General features: G+C 32.8%; 1 protein-coding gene and 1 long non-coding RNA gene across 2 annotated transcripts; one reads left to right on the top strand and one right to left on the bottom strand.

Moving 5' to 3' along the window:
- Positions 1–14,249: 14,249 nt before the first annotated feature.
- LOC126910506 (uncharacterized) lies at positions 14,250–15,518 on the bottom strand. Its single transcript, XR_007705256.1, has 3 exons — positions 15,230–15,518; positions 14,807–14,926; positions 14,250–14,667 (listed from the first exon to the last, which is right to left on the bottom strand). It is a non-coding gene; the product is annotated as an uncharacterized LOC126910506 (long non-coding RNA).
- A 100-nt stretch (positions 15,519–15,618) lies between these two features.
- LOC126905385 (zinc finger BED domain-containing protein 4-like) lies at positions 15,619–16,833 on the top strand. Its single transcript, XM_050685062.1, has 3 exons — positions 15,619–16,260; positions 16,378–16,520; positions 16,572–16,833. Exons 1-3 carry the CDS (start codon positions 15,619–15,621, stop codon positions 16,831–16,833), a joined length of 1,047 nt encoding a protein of 348 aa, XP_050541019.1.
- Positions 16,834–22,253: the final 5,420 nt, after the last annotated feature.

Genomic DNA, 22,253 nt, shown 5'->3' with positions numbered 1-22,253 from the left:
AAAAAAAAAAAAAAAAACACATCTTAGTAAAACCAATACCTTCTCAGCTTCGTATCGAAGTTAAAAATCGCCACACGTGCTAATGGCATGGCGCACTAAAAAAAAAATCAGGCTCAAAACATTATAATAAATATACATATTACCATTATTAAGTGCAATATTACGTTAAGGGCTAAAAAGGATGGGGCAGGCGCCACCGACGCCAAAATGCAAACAAATTACATAGTATTACAATAGCGGACACTCACGAAAAATACAGTAAAAGGAACATGAATTGTTCATGTTGGGAACCCCCCTCCTACTAACCGCTACAGAAAGGCGGGAAAGAGGGGCCGGGGTAGGCGTGGTCTTAGGATAGTGAAGTTAGGGGGTGGCGTAGTCAACATAGTGGGAGAAGTGTGCTCTGCAGATGATGATGGGAGGCGTAATCTAGGGTGATGGTGGGGGTAAGAATGTCTTAGAATGTTATTCAAAATGGCGTGGTTTAAAATATAGTGCGCATGCGCACTATAACTAAATTCCAGAGGAGTGGAGGAGGTAGTTAATTTAAAATTGCTGTCATCCTCCTACGCTGCCCTCTACTCGAGAATAGGGTAAACTAAAAACCTCATGTAAACTGATCGATAGTCTAGTGGAGAGGCTAATGTATATTTACATTACGTTAAATTTTAAACGTCCACATTGCATTGAATAGTGAACGTCAAGTAGCGGCCGCCGTCACCATCGTCCTACATGTGTGCTCGACTATTCCTAGAACCACTCAACCATCCCGTTAACAATCTATGATGTTATCGTTGTCATTGTAATTAGCCATTAAGTAATATTTACCGCAACAGTCGTGAATGTCCTACATACAATCCTTGTTACCCAACTCAACAACGTAAACATTCCTAATGTAATTAGAGGGAGAACGACGAAACCAAATGTAAACTAATCTAAGACGGAAGTGGATCACCTCCATCACCTAAATGATGACACTGTGTGTGTCGGTTTACCAAACAACGTATAATGTATATTTCAGTGGCGTTGCCAAGAGAGGGGGGCTAATGGGGCTATAGCCCCCCATTGATCGTATTTTTCTTATTCTTTTGAAATATTTAAATTTAAATATGAAAATTGTGTAACAAAATACGTTAACGGTAAATCAACGTTAATATGCTATCAATATTTACTATCACCTATCAATAAATATCTCAATTTACACATATACTATCGTCTTCTACACTTTATAAAATTTAGTCCCCCCATGCGAAAATCCTGGCTACGCCTCTGTATATTTTTATTTATCATGTATAGCATGTACAGTATCAGATTAAATCACACAGCTGACACAGCACTTTAGAACGAAAACCATTTGAGTTCAAATAAAAACAGTTTTAGAAAACTTTTTAATCTATGACTATACTATAAACATTTGGTATCTATATGTTTATTTTTAAAAATTCAGAAATAAATTCAAAACAAATACTGTTTTCTCGCTTTAGCGGCAGCAAAATCGTCAATCAACTTATCAATGTCAATGGATCTCACTACGTTACTTTCAATATCTAATAAAGATAAAGCAGCCAAAAGCTCTTGAAGCATTGTTGACCTGTGATCGTTTTTTATTCGTTTAAGAACTGAAAACGAGTGTTCTCCACTACAATTCGTGATCATCAAACACAAATAGATTCGTAAGGCAACTTCCACATTTGGAAATGATTCTGTATTTTCCGCCTCCATAATTACTCTGTACAGCCACAAACAAGTGTTTTCTTTCTTTGATTTCTCAATATTGCAAACTGTTGTAAAATGAATAAATCAGGATATTTTGCACACAAAAGTTGTACTCCTTTTCTGACATCATCCTTTGACAAGTTGGTTGAGAAATTGCAGAAAACGCTAAACGTCAGATAAGCTTCATCATACTTGCAAATACGCTTGGCCAAGGCAGATTCCAGTTTATTCAAAATCACATCGAAAGTATTAATGCGGAACGCTTCATTTACTGCATCTTGATAGCCTTCAAATCCCCTTTTGCGTTTGTATGGACCCATCTTGACTTTCATCGCTTTCGCTTCTTCTTTATATCGGACAAATTTACCTTTAAGTAAAAAGAAAGTAAAGAATAATTATAAATAAAATAATAAGTTCATATTTAAAATTTTACTATAACATTAATCCATTACCTCGCACGTCCTCAATAACAGTTTCCAAGCTCCTCAGTAGACACAAAGAAGTAGCCAGATCAATTGTTGAGCTTTGCAAATCCTCGCTGTCCTGTCAAATGGTTGCAGTATAGCATTCCAAACTTGGATCAAAACTCTTGTTTACAACAAATCCATTTTATTTTTGACAGATTTACTGCTATTGTTCTTGTGTCTGACGTTAGGAGTTGATCCTTCTTCAATTCCTCTAGAGCTCTACAAAAATAGTAGTATCCATCGTGAATAGCATCAACCGCTTCTGCATTGGTACTCCAGCAAGTATCCTAGGTTGATTTTGTGGCTGAAATGACTTTCAGTAAAGTGCGTTCTAAAACACCCCATCGATAAGTCGAACCAGAAAAAAATTGTATATTTTCTGAACCAATCCAAAAAAAGATACTGCTTCAACAGCAGCCACGCCAACTCTATTGAGAGAATGGCCAGCACAAGGAAAAAAGTCAATCAGAGGATTAAGAGCCTTCATACGTGCTTGCATGCCTTTGTAATGCCCACTCATATTATAAGCATTGTCATAACTTTGTACTCGGCAAAATTTAATGCTGATATCTTGCTCTTTCACGAAGTTAATTAATGTGTCGGTCAAACTTTCACCTGTATGACAGTAAATGACAATTAATGTCAAGAACCACTCAACAGGTCTAGTTGGCAAGACTTATCACAATATGACAGTCAATTGATCAGTGTGAGAGGTATCTGGTGTAGAATCCACAGAGACTGAGTAGTACTTGGAGGATTTCATCTCAGCAATGATAAACCCCAGAATCTTCTTTGCCAAAAGCAAAATTAGCTTGTTGCAGATGGTTTTTGACAAGTAAGAATGTGGCCTTTGCCCTTGTTTGCAAATTTTTTGATGTGATTATCTAAAGAAAGGGTCAAACTTGGCAATAAGTTCCGAAATTTCAAGAAAATTCCCCATTGCTCTTTAAACTAATAGTTTCATCATCTCCACGGAATGCTAGACGACGATCTGAAATGAAGATAATAACCTCCACTACTCTCTTGAGGACATTCCGCCAGTATCTCTTTTCTTCCACATATTGATCTCACAGTCGGGCGTTTACTGATTTTTTTGTTTTCTTGCGAGCTTGAAACGTGGCGATTGATTGAAGGTGTTGAACTCCAGTCGCATGACTCCCTATATTAGTTTCATTTTTCCAGTCATTAAATCCAACATAAAGTTTTATTCCTGATTCGCACAATCGCTGAACAGCAAACAATAAAAGCAGTAAACTTTCTTTGTCGATGGAAAGTAGAGCAACCACTCTCTTCTGACAACTTCTTCATTTGGTTTTACGTATTGAAATCAAAAGATGACTGTAATTCAACCATTGGTTCTACAACAGTTAGAACAGATAACTCAATATATGAAATCACAGTATGTAGTAAATGTGAAAAACAAAAGTATGTTGGCTTTCTGTTGTCGCGTTTAGGTGTTTTTGTAGCCTGATTGCACGATTGTGATTGATGCCTGATGTTTATAACATTGTGGTGTCGTCCGCAAAAAGTGAAATTGCGACTTGATCGCTTGACGGTATATCGTTTGTATACAATACGTATAAGAGTGGGGATAAGCAGCTACCGTTGCTGACGACATAGTTTTTTCTTCTGACATAAAAATGTCTGTTAATAATAAAGGATTTTATTATTTTAATTAAGTTTATTGCTGTGTTTAGATTGTAGAGTTTATGTAATAATCTTTCGTACCAGACACAACATGCCTTTTTGACATCTATAAAGACAGCTGCGGTTTTCATAAATAACTTCATTATTTTCTTTTAACCTTTTTTACAAGTGTGGTGAAGTGAGCAATTTCTTTTCAATTTAAAAATGCGGTAACAACGTGGTTACCGAATACATGCTACTAACCGAAACCTCAATAATAACCCACAACTTCAAGAAAATATTGTTATTAAATGATGACGATAGAGGCCGCTATAATAACTCACGAATGTAATAAAACAATTTGTTCAATTTAAGCTTTTGAAAAACAAATATGCAAATGTAAATAAATTCATCCCCCCAAACAACTTCCCTAGAATTTATTTTCTTTGTATCCAAAAAGGAAACAATCATAATGTTTGAATTTTGTTTTTTCTCAAGTAGTGACCGAACACTAGAGGCACGCTTACAATAATAACTAATAGATTGATTATAAACAAAGTATACTGATTTTTTATACATAATTTTAAATAAATAATTCAGTGAAGCAATAATAATTACAATTGAGTAACGCACCTTTTAACAGGTATAACTGCGTATAAAAAATAAAATACTTTCTCAAAAAATAGGTTGTTTATAAATTTCTACTTCTTAATAAAAGATTACTGATTTAATTGTGTGTGATTACAAAATTGTCACACATATATTAATACAGTAAAATAAATTAGCTACAATACTTTCATTTATAGGGCAGAGATATTAAAAAATTTGCTAAAATCCTATTTTGTGTGTACGTTAAAAAAGGACTCGTATACACAAATAGTTTCATACTAATATAAATTTAAATTGTAAATTTTGTATTTAATATTTTAGTATGTTTAGGTTCTTTTAGCTTTTAAATGGATTTTTGATATATTTTAGTAGCTTTTAAATGTTTTTTTACACATTTCTTTCCCTTTTTCAAAATAACATTTAATAAAGATATATATTAACTTATCTCGACCACAGTTCTAAGTTATGCATTTAACGAATAACATTGTATTTAAAACCCATATATTTTGTGGCACTTTTGAAATCATGTATATCATGTAACACCGTTATTTAAAATAAATTTCTAGTTAGATAATGTACAATTTTTATTTTAAGTTATTAGAGGAATCTTAAGTATATTATAAACTCAATATTAAGTAAATATAAAATGTAGTCAATTTTATCAAGGTCTAGAAACCATGACGTCAACAGGGCTAAGCCTTCACCTCGTTACGTCATTGCTAGATATTTTAGTTACTTACAACTGAGTTATTTGGAAAATTAAATTTGATAGAACCATTAATTTAAAATAATAAAATAAAATAGTATTTTAGAAATCTTTTAAGTAAAATCAGTAAACTTTCATGTTTTAAATTTTGCTGAGAAATTATCTTGTGTATTTTTCACACATGGCACGCTAGTTATAGAATAAAACAAAATTTGGTAAAACACCCATTTTCTCAGAAATTATTCAGAATTCAAATCCTTTTTTTTCCTACACCCGCCTACTTATGGGCCGCCCTAATGGTGAGCTTGAGCCGTTTTCGGGCCTCCATCAGCAACTCCCTGGGATCAAGTGTATCTGGGTCAGCCTGTCCCCTGCTGACCTTGATACACTCGCCTATGTTGCTGTTGCCTTTTCCAGAGGTGGATGTTGAAGGATGTTTGGACGTTGTTTTCTGATTTATATATTTTTCAATGTTGGTTGATTGTTTGTGTTTAGGAGATTACTGTCTTGGTTCTTTTTTTTTTTCAGAAGTTTAGTATATCTTGTTTATTTGTTCGTCCACTCGAGTAGGCGAGCCTTTGTTTTCGAGTGTCTGTTTGGCCATTCTGGGTCTGGTTCTTGTCTAAGTGTTCTGATATGATAGAATTGTACGAGGCTGTTTTTGTAAAATAAGACTCGAGTGAAGTTTTATTTTTTCTTGTATTGGTATGCAGTTTGAGTAGAATTGTGTTCCTCTGCCCTGCACTCAGTTTTCTGTTGATGGTTACACCTAGGTATTTTACGTTGTCTGACCAATTTATTTGTTGTCCCTCTAGGAGGATTTTCGGGATCGTTTCGGTTTTGCTGTGTCCAAAGAGTACTGTTTTGGTCGGGTTTATTTTGAGTCTCCATTTTCGGAACCAACGAGCTGCTGCGTTGATCTGGTCTTGTGTTTGTATGACGACTCTTTTTGCGTTGTGGTTGGATGTGTGGTACATAGTGTCGTCTGCAAAGAGAGCCACTTTGGTTTTTCCTTTTTTCGGAATGTCATTTACGTATATTGAGAACAACAGTGGAGAGACGCATGATACTTGAGGAACTCCTGCGGTGATGTTTCTGGTTCTTGATGTTTGATCTAAGTATTTGACTTTGAAGGTGCGTTTCGTGAGGAAGGATTTGACTATTTTGATAAGGTGGATTGGAATTTGCATCATTGACATTTTGTATAGAAGGCCCTCGTGCCAGACCCTGTCGAAAGCTTTCTCTACATCAAGGAACACTGCAGGTGTTTGTTTACCGTTATTGAGATTGATGCTTATGGTGTCGATAAACTTGATTAGTTGTTGAGTTGTAGAGTGGGCTGGGCGGAAAGCAAATTGTTTTTCGCGTATTTTTCTGAGTACGTTTGCCTGTAGGTGGTATAGGATTATCCGTTCGAAGATTTTTGAGAGTGTTGACAGGAGTGAGATTGGGCGATAACTTTCGGATCTTTCCCAGATTTTGGTATCGAAATTGTAATGGCTTCTCTCCAAGCTAATGGAAAGTAGCTAATGCGGAGGCTGCTGTTGTATATTTTGGTAAGTGTGAGTAGTTTGTTGTCTGGTAAAAATTTCATAGCTGCGTTTGTAATGTAATGAAGCCGTGTGGTCCTTGATGTGGATAGATAGCAGGTTTTTTGTTTAGTAGGTTTCTATTAAGTTTGTAAATTGAATTGTTGTCATGTTTGATTTTGTCAATATGTTTGTCTCATTCGTCTTGCCTATCTGTTTGAAGTATTGTTTAAATACGCTTGATTTTGCTGTTGAGCAGAGTCTCGATGTGGTGAATCGCCATTCTCTTCTGAGGCGGTTTTTTCCGCGATTTCTTTGATTATGTATTCTGGCGTTTTATTTAGATCATTTTTCCTCTTCGGCATGTAAGCATTTTTGTTCAGTGAGTTTTCTATTGTTGTGGTTAGTTGGAGTATTGCTGCGTCTATTTCTTGTATGTTTCTTGTAGGTGGATTCGGAGTTTGTTTGTCTTTTTCTAGAGTTTCTTGGAATTTCTTCCAGTTTATGAGTTTCTTGGGTCTGGGGGAGATGTTCTGATAGCGGAGTTGGAAATTTCTAGAAGAATTGGGTTATGGTCAGAAGAGAGTTCTTTGAGGTTTAATACACACACCATTAGCAGTAGTCTGGTTCAGGTACGTATTCAGAATCAATTTTCGGGGTGGGTTTAAAAATTTTAACACATAATAAATAATTTTAATGCACATTACAAAAAAGTACATAATTATAAAATGAAAATATTTTACTGTACTAAATATTTAATAATTAAAACTTTTATTATAATGAAACAAAAAATAGAACAAAGTCAACCTTGCGTGGCATTTTGGAAATTGTATTGATAATTTCTTCAATATTTATTGGAATGTTTCGATGGACTGATAATGGAGCTAAACCTGTTAGACGATCTTCGCCGCAATTATTCCTAAAATACGTTTTTAATCGTTTCAAAGTTGAAAATGTACGTTCTGCTGAAGAAGTCGACACTGGGAGTGTTGCAAGTATTGATATTAAACACCAAATGTTTGGATAAACGTCTTTTGACATAACGTCTAAAGTATCGATTGCTAATTTTGGTAATCCTTTATAGGGTACGGCTTTCCATTTTTCAATCCAGACCTTCAATTCTGATTCAAATGTTTCATAAGTAGGTAAAAAGCTTTGTAAAAATTGATGCATTTTTTAAAGTCATCACAACTTGGATCTAATTTTATAAGAAAATTTTGAATCAAGTTTTGCAAACAAGATATAATGTAATTATGTGTTTATAAATCTTTCAATTAATGGACTTTTGAAGAAGTCTAAAAATGGCAAAAAAATTGACGTCCTATAATATTGTTCTGGTGAATCAGCTAACAAAGTATTATTACGATGTATAAAATGCTTAATTACTAGTGGCATTTTAACTGTTTCTTCTACCAAGCTTTATACGTTTTCTACTACTAAAAATAATTTGTGGAATTCTACCTCACTATTTTCACGAATAGAATGAATAACTTGAACACAGTTTTTGACATATTCACAACTCTCAGATAAATCTATATTTATTTTTTGTAGAGATTTACAAAGAGGCAATGTTATTGCAAATAATTTTTCTGTAACGTACAATGAAATTACAAATAAACTTAAGGTAATAGTTTTTGAAAGTTGAAATGCAAGTTGTGATGTTTATAAATTATAAATGATGTTCGAGTTCCCTTAATGTGTTTGTAATTGGTAAATATAGTTCCTTAAAGCGTAACAAGCTGTCATGGCGTTCAACCCAGCGGGTTTCGCACATTTTTAAAAGCGTTTCGTGATGTATGCCTGTAATAATGTCTTTAATAAATTTTTTAAGAACTTCTGACCTTATTGGAAATTTTCGAAAGAATGAAGTAATAGAAGTTATAGATCCAATACAATTTCTAATCTCGGAAATATTGCATGATTTACTTATGGCGAGGTTCAACGAATAGGCGGCGCAATGAACATATAAAGCTTTAGGTAATATATCACATATATTTTTTTGAACTCCATTATATATACCACTCATTTAAGAAGCTCCATCGTAACCCTGACCCACTAAAAATTCTTTTTTTAACCCTAATTTATTTATTTCACGTATTATTGTGTGAGCTAATCCTTTTCCTGATGCGTCATAAATAGGAAAAAAAGTTAAAAAATCTTCCCTAATGGGACAATTTTCAATGTACCTTACACACAGCGAAATTTGTTCTATTCGTAATATATCGCAAGTTTCGTCTGCTGAAATTGTAAAACCCGCATTTTTAACGTTGGTTACTATCCGAGTCCGAATGAATGTACCACAAATATTTATTAAGTGGTTTTGTATAATATGGCTTACATAAACAGCATTTTCTAAATGAGCTTTCAGATTGAGATCTACAGATTGCACTCTAAATCTTAACAAAGATGTAAATTTCCATCATTGTTATCAGTACTGGAGCTAAGAATATGTCCACTTTCATTATCCTTCTTTAATGCCAATTCTTGACGACCACAAAAAATAATTGTTTCGATAATTGGAACCAGTTTGGCACGATTTTCTAGAACTAAGTTTTTATGAGCTGAATCGATAGCTATGAAATTTTGGGTTTTTTACAATCCATTACTTTTAAAAATTCATCCATACTTAAAATAGACAATTTATGGTATTCTGCATTAGACTGCATTTTAAAACATTCTAAAGCATCTTTCCATTTAATAAAAGGTTTACTTACTAAAGCACCCACTTTTTGATTAGAACCTTTTCCGATGCATTCATTAGAAAATACACATATTTTACATAATGCTCCTTCTAATTTCTGAGAATAAGTTAACCAAGACCTTTGGAATTTCAATTTTCTTTTTGATACCACCGGAAAATTATAATTTGTTAAAGGCACCCATGGATTTTTTTTATTAATTTGTACTTAAATTTATCATCAGTTGTTCTATCATCTACATACCGTCCAATATATCGAAGTTCTAGTAATTCTTCTGGCAGTTCTGGTGGTTTTGTAATGGAAGTATTTAAATCTGAATTTAATTGATTGTTTTTCTTATGAAAAAAATTAAAAATCGATGACTGAGATGGCATACTTCGTTTCATTTTTTAAGAAATGTATTGAATAAAATATAAATACAAAATACCTATATTGTTAACATATACACAGTTAAAATAATACAAGGTCGAATGAATTATTAATCATATATGGTAACACAATACTTCTGAAAATATGACTAAACGGGCGAAAAACCAGCGAACTATTGTAGTTATAAACTGATTAAGTCCGTCTTCCGATTATCGGATTCAGATAAGATAATGTTTGTAATTTTCTAAAATTTAATGTGAGACTACTGAGAAATTGGGAAATGTACAAATACTTTATTATAATAAATAAATATTCTTTCAAAATTACGGTGAGGGGGGGAGCCCCTAAACATCCCCTCCCCTGTATACTGCCCTGGTCTGGCTAATGCTATGTCTAGTACGTCTGGTCTATGGTAAGCAGTTCCTGGATAGTTGGAATGTCTGGCGCATGTACTACATAGTCGCTTTGTTGTGTACTCTACTGTGCCTAAGTATGTGTTTTGCATTTGAGTCGCCAGCTTTTGGTATATAACGATTTCTGCGTTGTTGATTATTGCGTCGAGATCTCCTGGAAGTAGGTCGTCTTTTGGTGGTTTGTAGATTGCTGATACTGTTATTTCTGTGTTGTTGGTCTTGATACGAATGCTTGTAGACTGCAATGTAGTGTTCAGGTTCTCAGGCTGGTGGACTATGCTTCGGTGAACTAGAATTGCCGTTACCCCGTGTGGTGGAGTTCCTTTTTTTGTTGGGATGTCATTTCTGTTGGTTATGAAATTGGCGATTTTGAGTCGGTTATTTGGTGACAATTGAGTTTCGTTGAGTAGTATGATGTCGGTTTTGTGGTTTTTTTTGTAAAATTATGAAGTTCGTTCAGTTTATTTGTAATGCTGTTGAATTTCCAGTGGATGATGTTGGGTTATTCATTATTGATCATTAGAGTATTTGGATGAACGAGTTAATTGTTGTGAGAATGATTGTTTTTGGATCATCAGCTGTGGCGATCGCTTCAAGTAGATTTTTCAGGAGTCGAATTATTTGAGAATGGCGATGTTGCTCTGACGTAGCTTTTGTTTGAAGTGGTGATATTTTTGTTAGGTTCAGTCGGTTCTGAAGTAGTTATTGGTTTTAATATTTGAAATTCTGGTCTGGTTATTGCTCTTGTTGTGGGTGTTGTGATCGTTTCTTTTTTGCGTTCTGTCTCTAAATAATGTGTCATCCTCGATAATTGGCGGTATGGTTTCCGTTACAATTGCAGCATAGCGGTTCGTGTTCTTTTTTCTTCTGGCAGTCTTTTGCAAGATGGGACCCGGCGCACTTAACACATCTGGGGGCGTGCTTACAGTTACTTGAACCATGACGGAATCGTTGACATGCGAAGCATTGGGCCGGTCCAGATTGTTTGAACGTTTCCACTTTGATACGTATGTAGAAAAGTGAGTCTAAATCGTAGATTTCTTTCGCATTAGTTGTGTTTGTTATGGTGACAAAGCAAATTGGCATCGTGGCTTTTTCGGTGCCAAAATGCCTGATCGTTTGGACTGTAAAGTCCAGTCTTTGTAATTCATTCGTGAACTCCGCATTTTGTACATCAGCTGGGATTCCTTTAATGACCACTTTGATGGGTTTCTCTTCAGACAGTTTGAAAGTGTGATATTCAATTTGATTTTCAGTCATGATCTTTTGCACTAATTTGAATTGACTAACTTCTGTAGAGTTTATCTGAATGTTGCCATCGAAGATGACTTTGGCGGTCATTTTCTCTAGACGGTTGTCGGAATTTTGGTGTATGATTGACGCAATTTTCCGCCATAATGACGATGCAACGATGATAGGTGGTATTCTTTATGAAAGTTTGGTGACTGGTGTTTCTATAGTTGAGTATAAAGTGGTGGTTGATGTTGTGTTGGATATTATTGATTCGTCTGATACGGATTCTTCATCAGTCGGTTCGGGTGAAGTTGGAGCAGACCGCTGTTTGCCCTTTTATCCTCCGGTGACCGCTGGTAGTGACGTTTTTCGTTTATTGCCTCCCCCATGACAAGAACTTCGGCTGTCGGGGAAGTAGTAAAATAGTAGGTTATAACTAACCTGGTATGTCCAGTGGATCTGAGTTCTGTGCGCAGCACTGTGGCTGAGCGGAGGCGAACGAGATTTTTAGTAATTCGTCCCGACAGGAGCCCTGAGGAGGGCTAGTCTGAATTACTAGTCAGTATATAGGTTCTGACAGACCTCGAACACTGTCGCACTTTCACTGCACTGGGTGTGTGGGGGTGGACTGCGATCGGAACGACGTGTAGGCGACGATCGAGCTGATCGACGGACCGCCGTGGTTCGCCTGGGGATAAATCCTCTGGCTAGACACGACAGTAACCGGCGGGGTCAGAAAGTGGTCTATCGGCGGATCGATGCGGTAGGTGGGGTGACCGGTTGAACACGTGGTTTCTCAGTGGTTGGCACTTACGAACGGATTCGTAACGCGCTGCGCACTGTCGGCGGGCAGGGATGCAAGGTAACGAGCACGTGGTTCGCGGTGAACAAACTGCACACTCACTGACTAACTCGTAACGCACAATTGCGCACTTCGCAACGACTCACCGGCGGCGAGAACACGTGGTTCGCGATGCATATGGGATCGTAACGGGATCACGTAGGTGGGAGATTGTAACGCTCTGACGGTGAACGAATGTGTTGACGCGACGGCGGTTGATAATGATATAAAAATGAATATTAACATATACGTATATATATATATATATAGTCTAGTCTCAAGGCCATAGACGACGGGATACGCGATAACATGTGGTGCGTGGAGAGTTAGAAACAATAAACACACAACATACATGTGAAACTAATATAAGCGTGTTAATAAGAAGTATGCACGATCATACTCCGCATTTTCGTCGTAGTACGCGCATGCACATCGCCTTGTGCTTTTGTGCATTCGTATACGATCGATGAAATACAACCACTGCCGAATGCACTTTAACACCGCGCAATTTTTAAATTGATAATTCTGATATAATATCAATGATAGACATAATTTTGAAGTAATATTTATATTAATTACTTTAAGACAATGCATTGTAATATTATTTTGTAATACGTTTAATCGTGGATAATTATTTTAGATTCTATGTATATTTTTGTTGTAATTTTTGTATTTTAATGAAAAAATGGTAAGGTGTAGCCGAGTCGATAACGCATCAGTGCTTGACACGTACCGCCTCGGGTTCGAAACTCGCTCACGGGCGGCTTCATTTGCCGAAACATGATTAGTTCAGTAATTGGAGTCGTGCCATCCCATTCTCCGGCGACGGACTAACTAAGCGTCCCGGAGTATAAATGGTTAAGAAACCTCCTAGGAGTAGGTCATTATGACACCCTTAATGGACTAATAAAAGCAATAAAAAAATTAATTAAAGTGAACTATAGAAAAATAATCATTATTTATAGAAATTATTATAACATTTTTACCTATTAAGTGAGAGAGATTGTTCGGGTGAACGCTCCAGTTGGTCATACTGATCGTGTATCAGCTGGTGATAACACTTCACTCATCGGACGCTTGGCCGTTATGGTTTGTAATAGTGATGGGAATTTCGGGTCAATCGAACGATCCGGATCGTTTGGTTCGGATCGTTCAAATGACCCGTTCATATAACTCGTTCTTTCGTTCATTTCTTACGATCGGTCACGGTTCTTATCAATTACTCCTTACTATGGTTTTCTTGGACGAGTCGTTCAAATTCGCATTTTCAACATGTAACATTACCGTGATATCAGAATTTTTACTGATAATACACTTGTATAATCGGGTTATATATTATTTTTTCAAATACAACTTGAAATAACATAATATGCTGTTATACACGAATATTTTTGTATAGAATAAAAACAAATAATTTATACTAGCAGATGAGTTGCGGTACATAAATCCATAGAATTTGTTTCTATAATAAGCGAAATCATTTAAATTATTTGTTTTCATAAAAGGAGTTTTATAGAGAAATTAATTCACCTAAATCAGATATTACAATTTACAGCAGCTATGACCAGATTATAAAAGAGTGAGGTGGTTTAATACCTCTCACAACAATTATATTAGTCTAATAGTCAATTTTTGTCCTAGTTGCTAAATTCATAGACCTATTTTCGCTTATAAATAATTATATGAATGTAATGTTTATGAAATAAATAGCTATATATTGATAATCAAAATTGTTCTTCAAATGAACAATATAGTAGGATACTTGAAATAATCTAACTGTATTAAACCTGCATGATTATGTTAGTAGAAACATGTCACAACTTTGAAAATTTAGTCTGCAGACCTACAATAAAAATGTTTTTATCACAAACCAATTAGTGTTGCTTTTAAACTCTCATTGGCAATAAGTATTTTTTTATTTTATTTTTTAAGAAAACATTATAAGTATATACTTATAAAGTATGTATATATTCTTCGTTTTTTTTTTAAATTTTTATATTATAAGAATAGTTTGAGGTAAGTTAAAAAATTATACTCCATATGATAATAATTATAAAAATATATTAGGCATAATTTATAAATTAATAGATCATGGCTTCAAAAACAAATTTAAATAAAAAACGTAGTGATATTTGGAATCATTATACATTAATAGCACAAAATGTTGCAAAATGTAATTATTGCAATGAATCGAAAAGTTATAGTGGTGGATCAACTGGTAACTTAACTCGACATATTAAAATACGACATGTTACAGTACCATTACATCGAACTATCATGGTTATTTAAAATACAAATAATTTATAATAGGCTATACATTTATGCATAATATAAAAATAAAATATGATTTTCTTCCTTTAATGAAAGTTTTATTTCATGATAATCTTCATTCCAACTTTCAAGTGTTAAAAAAATATTCCATGTTTATATTGAATATAAGTTTCTGATCCTCTTTTTACCTTAAACACATAAATTAATACACAATTAAAAACCATTTCAGACAAATGAGATACAGTTTAAGTAGTTTTAATAAAATTATTAAAAATAAAAAAAAAATTAAATTAGGCAGCCTAAACAGCTCAGTTGTAAACGGCTTACTTCAGAATAAAGACAGAGAGGTTCAATTCCATTGCGCTGAGCTAGTTAGACTTTTTTTTCTTTGCCGCATAGCAGTAGATTATAATAGGATTTAACCCTTTTGCAAGCAGGTTTTCTGGACTAAACGAGTAAAGACGTATATTAACATTAGACATTTATTGGTTAAGAGGGCAAAGACGTTAATTGATGTCCAAAATATATGATCATTGATAAAAATTATGATAATATAAAATTCGTTAATTTACGTTTTTAGTTCTTATGAAACTATTATTACTTGTAACTGTGCTATTTATTAATAAAACAAATAAATTTGGATCATAACATTTTAAAATTAATAAAGTTATTAAGTANCCAAATAAAACAAATGGTAAAACAAATAAATTTGGATCATAACATTTTAAAATTAATAAAGTTATTAAGTACTTGAATTTTAAATAGGTATATGAAAGTAATTCTGAAAATATTGACAATCCACAACCATTAGCATCAAATCCAATTTCATTAACTCATCCTCCAGGTAATTCATTAATTCAAACTACATCTTCACCATCAATCAATATACATAACCAATTGGCTATTACAAATTTTATTCAACGACCACTGCCTTTTAGTAAATCAAAATCTATCGACCAACAACTCGTAAGAATGATAGTAAAAGAATACCACCCATTTAGTGTAGTAGAGGACAAAGAGTTTAGAAAGTTAATAAATTTATTATNCGTGTAGTAGAGGACAAAGAGTTTTGAAAGTTAATAAATTTATTATCTCCGAACTATATAATTCCTTCAAGAAAAACAATTTCTAATAGTATAATGCCTCAGATGTATAAGATGGTTATAGAAAAAGTTAAAGAGCAATTAAAAAATGTTACTGCTGTATGTTTAACTACTGATGGATGGACTTCTCGTAATAACCAAAGTTTTATTGCTGTAACAGCACATTTTTTAAATCCTGAAAATGATTCAGAGCTGTCCGCTTATTTATTGGGATGTACTAGTTTTCCTGAAAGTCACACAGCTGACAATTTAGCCTTGTTTTTAAAAAATACAGTATCTGAGTGGGGATTAAATGATAGAGTAACAGCTGTAGTGACAGATAATGCGTCTAATATGAAATTAGCTATAGATAAATGTGACTGGAGACGAATATCCTGTTTTGCCCATTCAGTGAATTTAGTGGTTCAAAATAGTTTAGAGATCATTGAACCAGTAATAACTAAAATTAAAAATATTGTTTCATATTTTAAGAGGAGTTCTCACGCTTTAGCAAAGTTGGAAGAGTACCAAAAACAAACAGGAAGTCCTATTTTAAAGTTAAAACAAGATTGTCCAACACGTTGGAATTCTTGTTATGATATGCTAGAAAGAGTATTAAAGCTTAGAGAGCCAATAACTGCAACTTTAGCTATTTTAAATAGTAATCACTTGAATTCCCTAAATTCTTATGATTGGGAAGTTATTAAAAAATCAAAGGATCTATTAAAAATTTTTTATGATATTACTGTTGAAATAAGTGCAGAAAAATATGTAACAATTTCAAAAGAAATAATTTTTGTTAATGCACTATTGAAGTATACTGCTAACTTTGTGGATGAAATAAGTTTGCCAAAAGAGGTACATGATATGGCTGAAATTTTAAAAAAAAAACTATTAATTCGATTTGGATCCATTGAAGATAATATTTTAATTGGTCAAGCTATTCTTCTTGATCCCAGGTTTAAGAGCCATGCATTTTCTAATACTATTAAATGTAAAGAAATTATTAGACAATTGAAAAACAAAATATCAACCATTACAACTGAAAATGAATTACCCAATTCTTACGAATTAATATCAGCCGAACCAATTTCTTCTACATCATCTGCAGTTTGGGGAGATTTTGATAAAACTGTTAATCATATAACTGGTAGTAATAATTCAACAGCAGCGTCAATAATAGAGATGGATAAATATTTAAACGAACCATTAATAAACCGTCATGAGAATCCATTATTCATGAATAATATTCACAATAAAATGGTTTTATAAACAAATAAATATATATTCGGGATATTGAGATGAATGGGTGATTAATACAAGGGTGGCTATCTCAAAATAGTCAGAAAATAGGTGAAAATAGTTTTAAAATATTTAGTATTTTTTAAAACTTAAATTAATATGAAATAGAATTGGACCAAATGCATCAATATTACAACTCGAAGTAATCAAATATCTAACAATGTACATTAACTAGTCACAGTAAGTATTTAACAAAAATTATCAAACAGTGAGTGACATTTGCTTATAAAAACTAAACACCAAAATTAAAAAGATAAATATTTACAAATGTTAATACATGTTAATAATATAAACTTAACAAAAATTAAAGAAGCTTTTAAATATTAATTAATCAAAATAGTAATAGTAATTATAAATTTTCTTACGAAAAATGTTGTTTGTTTAAAATATACATTTATGAAAAACTGTTCAAATTATTAAACAAAATAGAATTTAAAATAAACATCATGTACATATAATATTCATAAAGAATTAATACTACGCACGGTGTTTTATTATTTCTTTCTAGGTTAGGCATAGGTTTTAACCGAAGTGCAGGTAAACGTTAAGTAAATGAACGAATCATGAAACAGTGTGTCCGATATATTGCGTGAAACGAACGAACGAACGAACGTATGAACGAATGAACGATATCTATTTTTTTTGTGATCCGGATCAACTCGTTCACTGATATGACCCGTTCAAAAAGACCCGTTCGTTCGTGAACGACCCATCACTAGTTTGTAGCCATTCTCTCGAGATTCGTCGCCTGTTTACTTTGTTTTCGTAAAACGCGTTTTTCTCGCTGTCGTAAAACCAATTTGTTAATTATAACCTAAAACTGTTATACCCTTCTGTCTTATGTGACTACTAAGTTTTTTGTTTTTTGTTTTGTCGTAAAACCGATTGTTGGCTGGTGGACCGGCATTGCAATATAAAATCAAATTTGTATACTATTAATTGGTAATAATTTCAATATTCTAATAGAATATTTGTTAGCTATTTACCTTGTGGTTCGCACATTAGCTCACATTGACCATAGGGCACAGTATTTTTTGTATGAAAACTTTGGATATATTAACTCTATTCTTGATTGTAATAATACAAGCATTCTATTAAACCACAATCAGGAGACTGTTTAAGTGCGAGCCCCTTGGTACAATTGTCCAGTAATATTAAATTTAGAATTTAGTTAAGTCAACGTGTAGTTAAGTTTCTAGTAATTTTATGTTACTATTACTTCTTTTATGTTATTCATGTTGAAGTATAAAGCAAATCTAGTCCATAAGTCCACATAAGTTAAATTAATTAAATAGTTGAGTTGCTCATTTAATAGTGTATCTGAGTTGACTGTTTATTGTTTAATGAAATTAGTTGTTTGTTACATTATTATTACAATTTAATTTAATTGACCACTGGTCATTGCACGATTAAAATTAATTCTGTCCTTTGGTTATTGAACTCTAATTTTTTGTCCAGTTGTTGATTAACTCATAATTTGATAAGAATTGTTTTTCATATATTTGGTTCAATTACTTCTCTTGAACCAGTTTATTTTTTATCCCTATCTTAATTTTGTTAACGCTAATAACAATTGTACTTGTTTTTCTTTTTGCCCAATCCCTACTAATTACTTAATTTAATTTGTTAATATAATTGTACAAAATAATTGAATTTAAGTTTGTACTAACTATTACTCTTTGTACTTTGCTCATTGCAATAAATTTACTTAGTTCACTGAATCATTTGTTTCACTGAATATCCACCTTCACTTTACCTCTTGAGCACATATACAGTCCACTATCACAAACCATGTATAATAAGTAACTAACTGAACAAATGTCACAGGTAAGGTAGTTAGCGCATTGGAGTTAGCTGGCTTGCTCATTGTACAAAATTTATTTACTTTTACTCGCATAATACTTGATGTTATAATTTTTATTTAGCTTAATTGTTCCTATTACTCCCTCTCCCTCCACTCCATGCACTTTCCTCTACAAATAAATCAGATAGTTATACTTAGAAAATCAACTGACCAAACGGCTTTCCTCTTGTCGCCTTCGTATGAATAGGAATTCGTTCACAGTTCAGTCCTGTTCTTAACATTTGGTCCTTCGGGCCGGATTAGTTGATTAATAAAACTTTTTGATTGTAAGATAATCCCACTGGGAAACCTCCTCGTCGTTGTAAAGCAAAACCAGCACAGATTGTCGTTCACCTGATTTTTGTTTTAATTTGTTCATCATCGATCAACTTAACTTAGCTTAAATTGAGTGTTGTATTGAGGTAAACTGGCAAAGAAAAAAAATATATATATAATAATAATAATCATAATAAAAAAAATCACAAGTGCCCTGTGCTTGGTTTTGACTGTTTATATTTTCTATTGTGAAATAAATAAAAAAGGAAGATCATGGCTCAATCAGAATAAAAACAAAAGGAAACAACACAATAGCAATCAAGGAGAGACTTGAGTATGACAATGCCAACGCTGTATGTGAGAGAATTCTTTTGAAGTTGGAAAGCTTTCTCAAGATTGGACAACGGGTAACTGAATCTCCTGATGATGTGGTACTACGCACCAAGTTTCGGATTATGGATTCTGAACTGGACACCCTTCGAGCCACTTTCGATCAGAATATTCAGTGCATGGAACATTTGGTCAATCAAAAACATGCTCCTAGGACAGCTCATGCTGAGACTAAGCATTTACTTGCTCAGTTTGATGAAATATATTATGAACTGCATTATAAGACTTTTGATTTCTGTATTAATATATTTGAAATTAAAATTACTTAAGTAAATAACATATTATTTTGCTAATGCATACATTTCATTCATATTTTGGAAACTTCACAAAAGTGTCAAATATTTCTGGAGTAGGTTAACTCCTAGTTGGTATTACTTCCAATTTTATTTTGATAACTACTAGCAGCAAAAAAAGTGTAAAGCCATTAACGCCTTTGTGACATTAAAATAAAAAAATTTAAATAAGTTAATATTCATATATAGTATGCATATATATATTCATATATAGTAAATATTCACTATATAATTTTAATTTAGAATACTTGCTTTATATTAAATACTTAAAGCGCTACTCCTAGATAGGGCAGACATGTGAGGTCTGAATATCTCAACAAGATCTCGGAATAAATTTGCATACATACATACATATGAATAATGTATGTATCGGATAAATCTAAAATGTTTAAACATTTTTAAAAATATATTTAACTGAAACTGAATATTCAATGTATTTATAAGATGTATCATTTAACCACGCGATACGATCCCTTAATGTTTTAGCAATTAATTAAATTAAAACAAAATGCTTATTAACACTTACTTTTTAGAGGTTAAAAGACAATATTAACATTTCGTGTTGCCTGTGTATCGAGTTCTAATAGTTCCAAGATCTCCAAATTGGTAAGATTTTCAAATAAGTCCATATCGTTCATAGCACAAATAGTATAGCGAAAAAATAATGTAAAATACAAATGATACGTGTTACAACGGTTAGCGCTAAGGGTAAAATAATTATATAACAATGATGGTAATAGAACAAAAATATGACAACTTATGATAAAATATGATAAATTTTATCGTTTTAATTATCACTCTAAATGTCCCGTAATATTATTTATTTATAGACACTCATTTAATTTCTGCCTTCGTTTATTCAATTCGGGAATAACCCAAGTTGAATATTTCACGGCTATACATTACTAACGAGAAGTTAACAATAAATTATTCTAACCCAATAATCAAATACTTAATTAATTATTCTGTGTTTATATTTGTATAAATCGTATGCATTTACTCAATGCACAAACTTTGATATTTAAATATTTTTAGAAGTGTCCACGTAATACTTAACGATTAATAATGTATACAGATCTAAAGTTACACAGGCTTAATATCACTCAATATTGATATAAAAAATTTAAAACAATTTTGTTATATATGGCTAATAACATTGTGTTATATTTCTAAAGAGATGATTTAATCTCAATAAATACAAATCTAAGCAGTTGCTATTTAATATTCAAACAAGCAGCACTTTGTTTATCAATAACTTGACAATAGAAGAGGCTAAGGATCATGAGCAACTCGTAAGAACTTAAGCTAATGATAGCATTTAGGTTTTAACGAACGATGAACATCAGTTTCGTCGAACAGTGAAAATCTTAGAACAGCAAAATATCGAGTAACATTGATACCAGTTTAAAAAAGAAAAAATGTTCAAAGCTATGGTAAGAGGTCTACATCCACAGACTGGCATTTGTGACATTAAAAAAGAGTTAGCGGACTTCGGTCATCTGGTTCACAACAAATGTTCAAATAAAAAAGAAAAAGAACAAAATAACAAAAACAACGATTGGATACACATTAGACTACCATTGTTTTTGTAGAGTTTAAAACACAAACAGACAACTTTTAGATAGATAAATTGTGTCACAAGATTCATGTGGAGCACCCGAGGATTTAAAAGAAAGAAGTACCATAGAGTAAAAACTGTCAAGATTTTAATCACACACAAAACTCCAATATGTGTAAAATGTGGTGAAAAACACCTGGTTGAAGCTTGCTCTAAGTCTAAAAAGACTAAAGCAATATGTGCTAACTGTGGTGAAAATCATACAGTCAATTGGAATGATTATTAAGCTTATAAAGCAGCTGAAGCAAAAGCTAATCTAAAAAAAGTGACTGCAGTCAAAAGCGTATTCAAATTTAAAAATCGCAATTCTTACTCTGAGGTAACCAAAATAAATACTGATGCAGAGATTGAAACTAAAAAAAAACAACATTACAAGTTGTATAATAAGTTACTGGAAACTCTTCGGATCATATTTAAATTTGCAGAAAACTAATGCCGCATTGTAGGTTACTATAACATAACGTACATTTGCTGCGTCAGTCAAGTGCTTATTTGTTTGTCATGGACGTCTTTAAACACTTAGATAATATAATAAATAAATATAGTTTGAAAAACTAAAAAAACACACTTTTAAAGCACGTCGAACTAAAAAGTTAAAAATAATTTTTAAAATAATTATGAACAAAAAATACTAGTATTATTGTGATAAAAGTGTCGGGCGCTCAATATACGACAAATATGACACAAAGCACCCACGCTTTTATCACAATAATACTAGTATTTTTTGTTCATAATTATTTTTAACTTTTTAGTTCGACGTGCTTTAAAAGCGTGTTTTTTTAGTTTTTCAAACTATATTTATTTTTTACTTTTTAGTTTCATGTAATGATAGTAGTTACTATCAATATCATGGTTGTTACGGGTAACGGCAAATCAGGGTTCGATTCCGGGGAGGGAGTCTGAGAAACGGCTACCACATCCAAAGAAAGCAGCAGGCGCGTAAATTACTCATTCCCGGAACGTGGAGGTA

The sequence above is a fragment of the Daktulosphaira vitifoliae genome, unplaced genomic scaffold, assembly GCF_025091365.1.
Source record: "Daktulosphaira vitifoliae isolate Bord-2020 unplaced genomic scaffold, ASM2509136v1 Scaffold_1, whole genome shotgun sequence".
Taxonomy (NCBI): Eukaryota; Metazoa; Arthropoda; class Insecta; order Hemiptera; family Phylloxeridae; genus Daktulosphaira; species Daktulosphaira vitifoliae.
The sequence above is the reverse complement of the archived record's forward strand: the minus strand, read 5'-3'. Positions and strand labels throughout refer to the sequence as shown.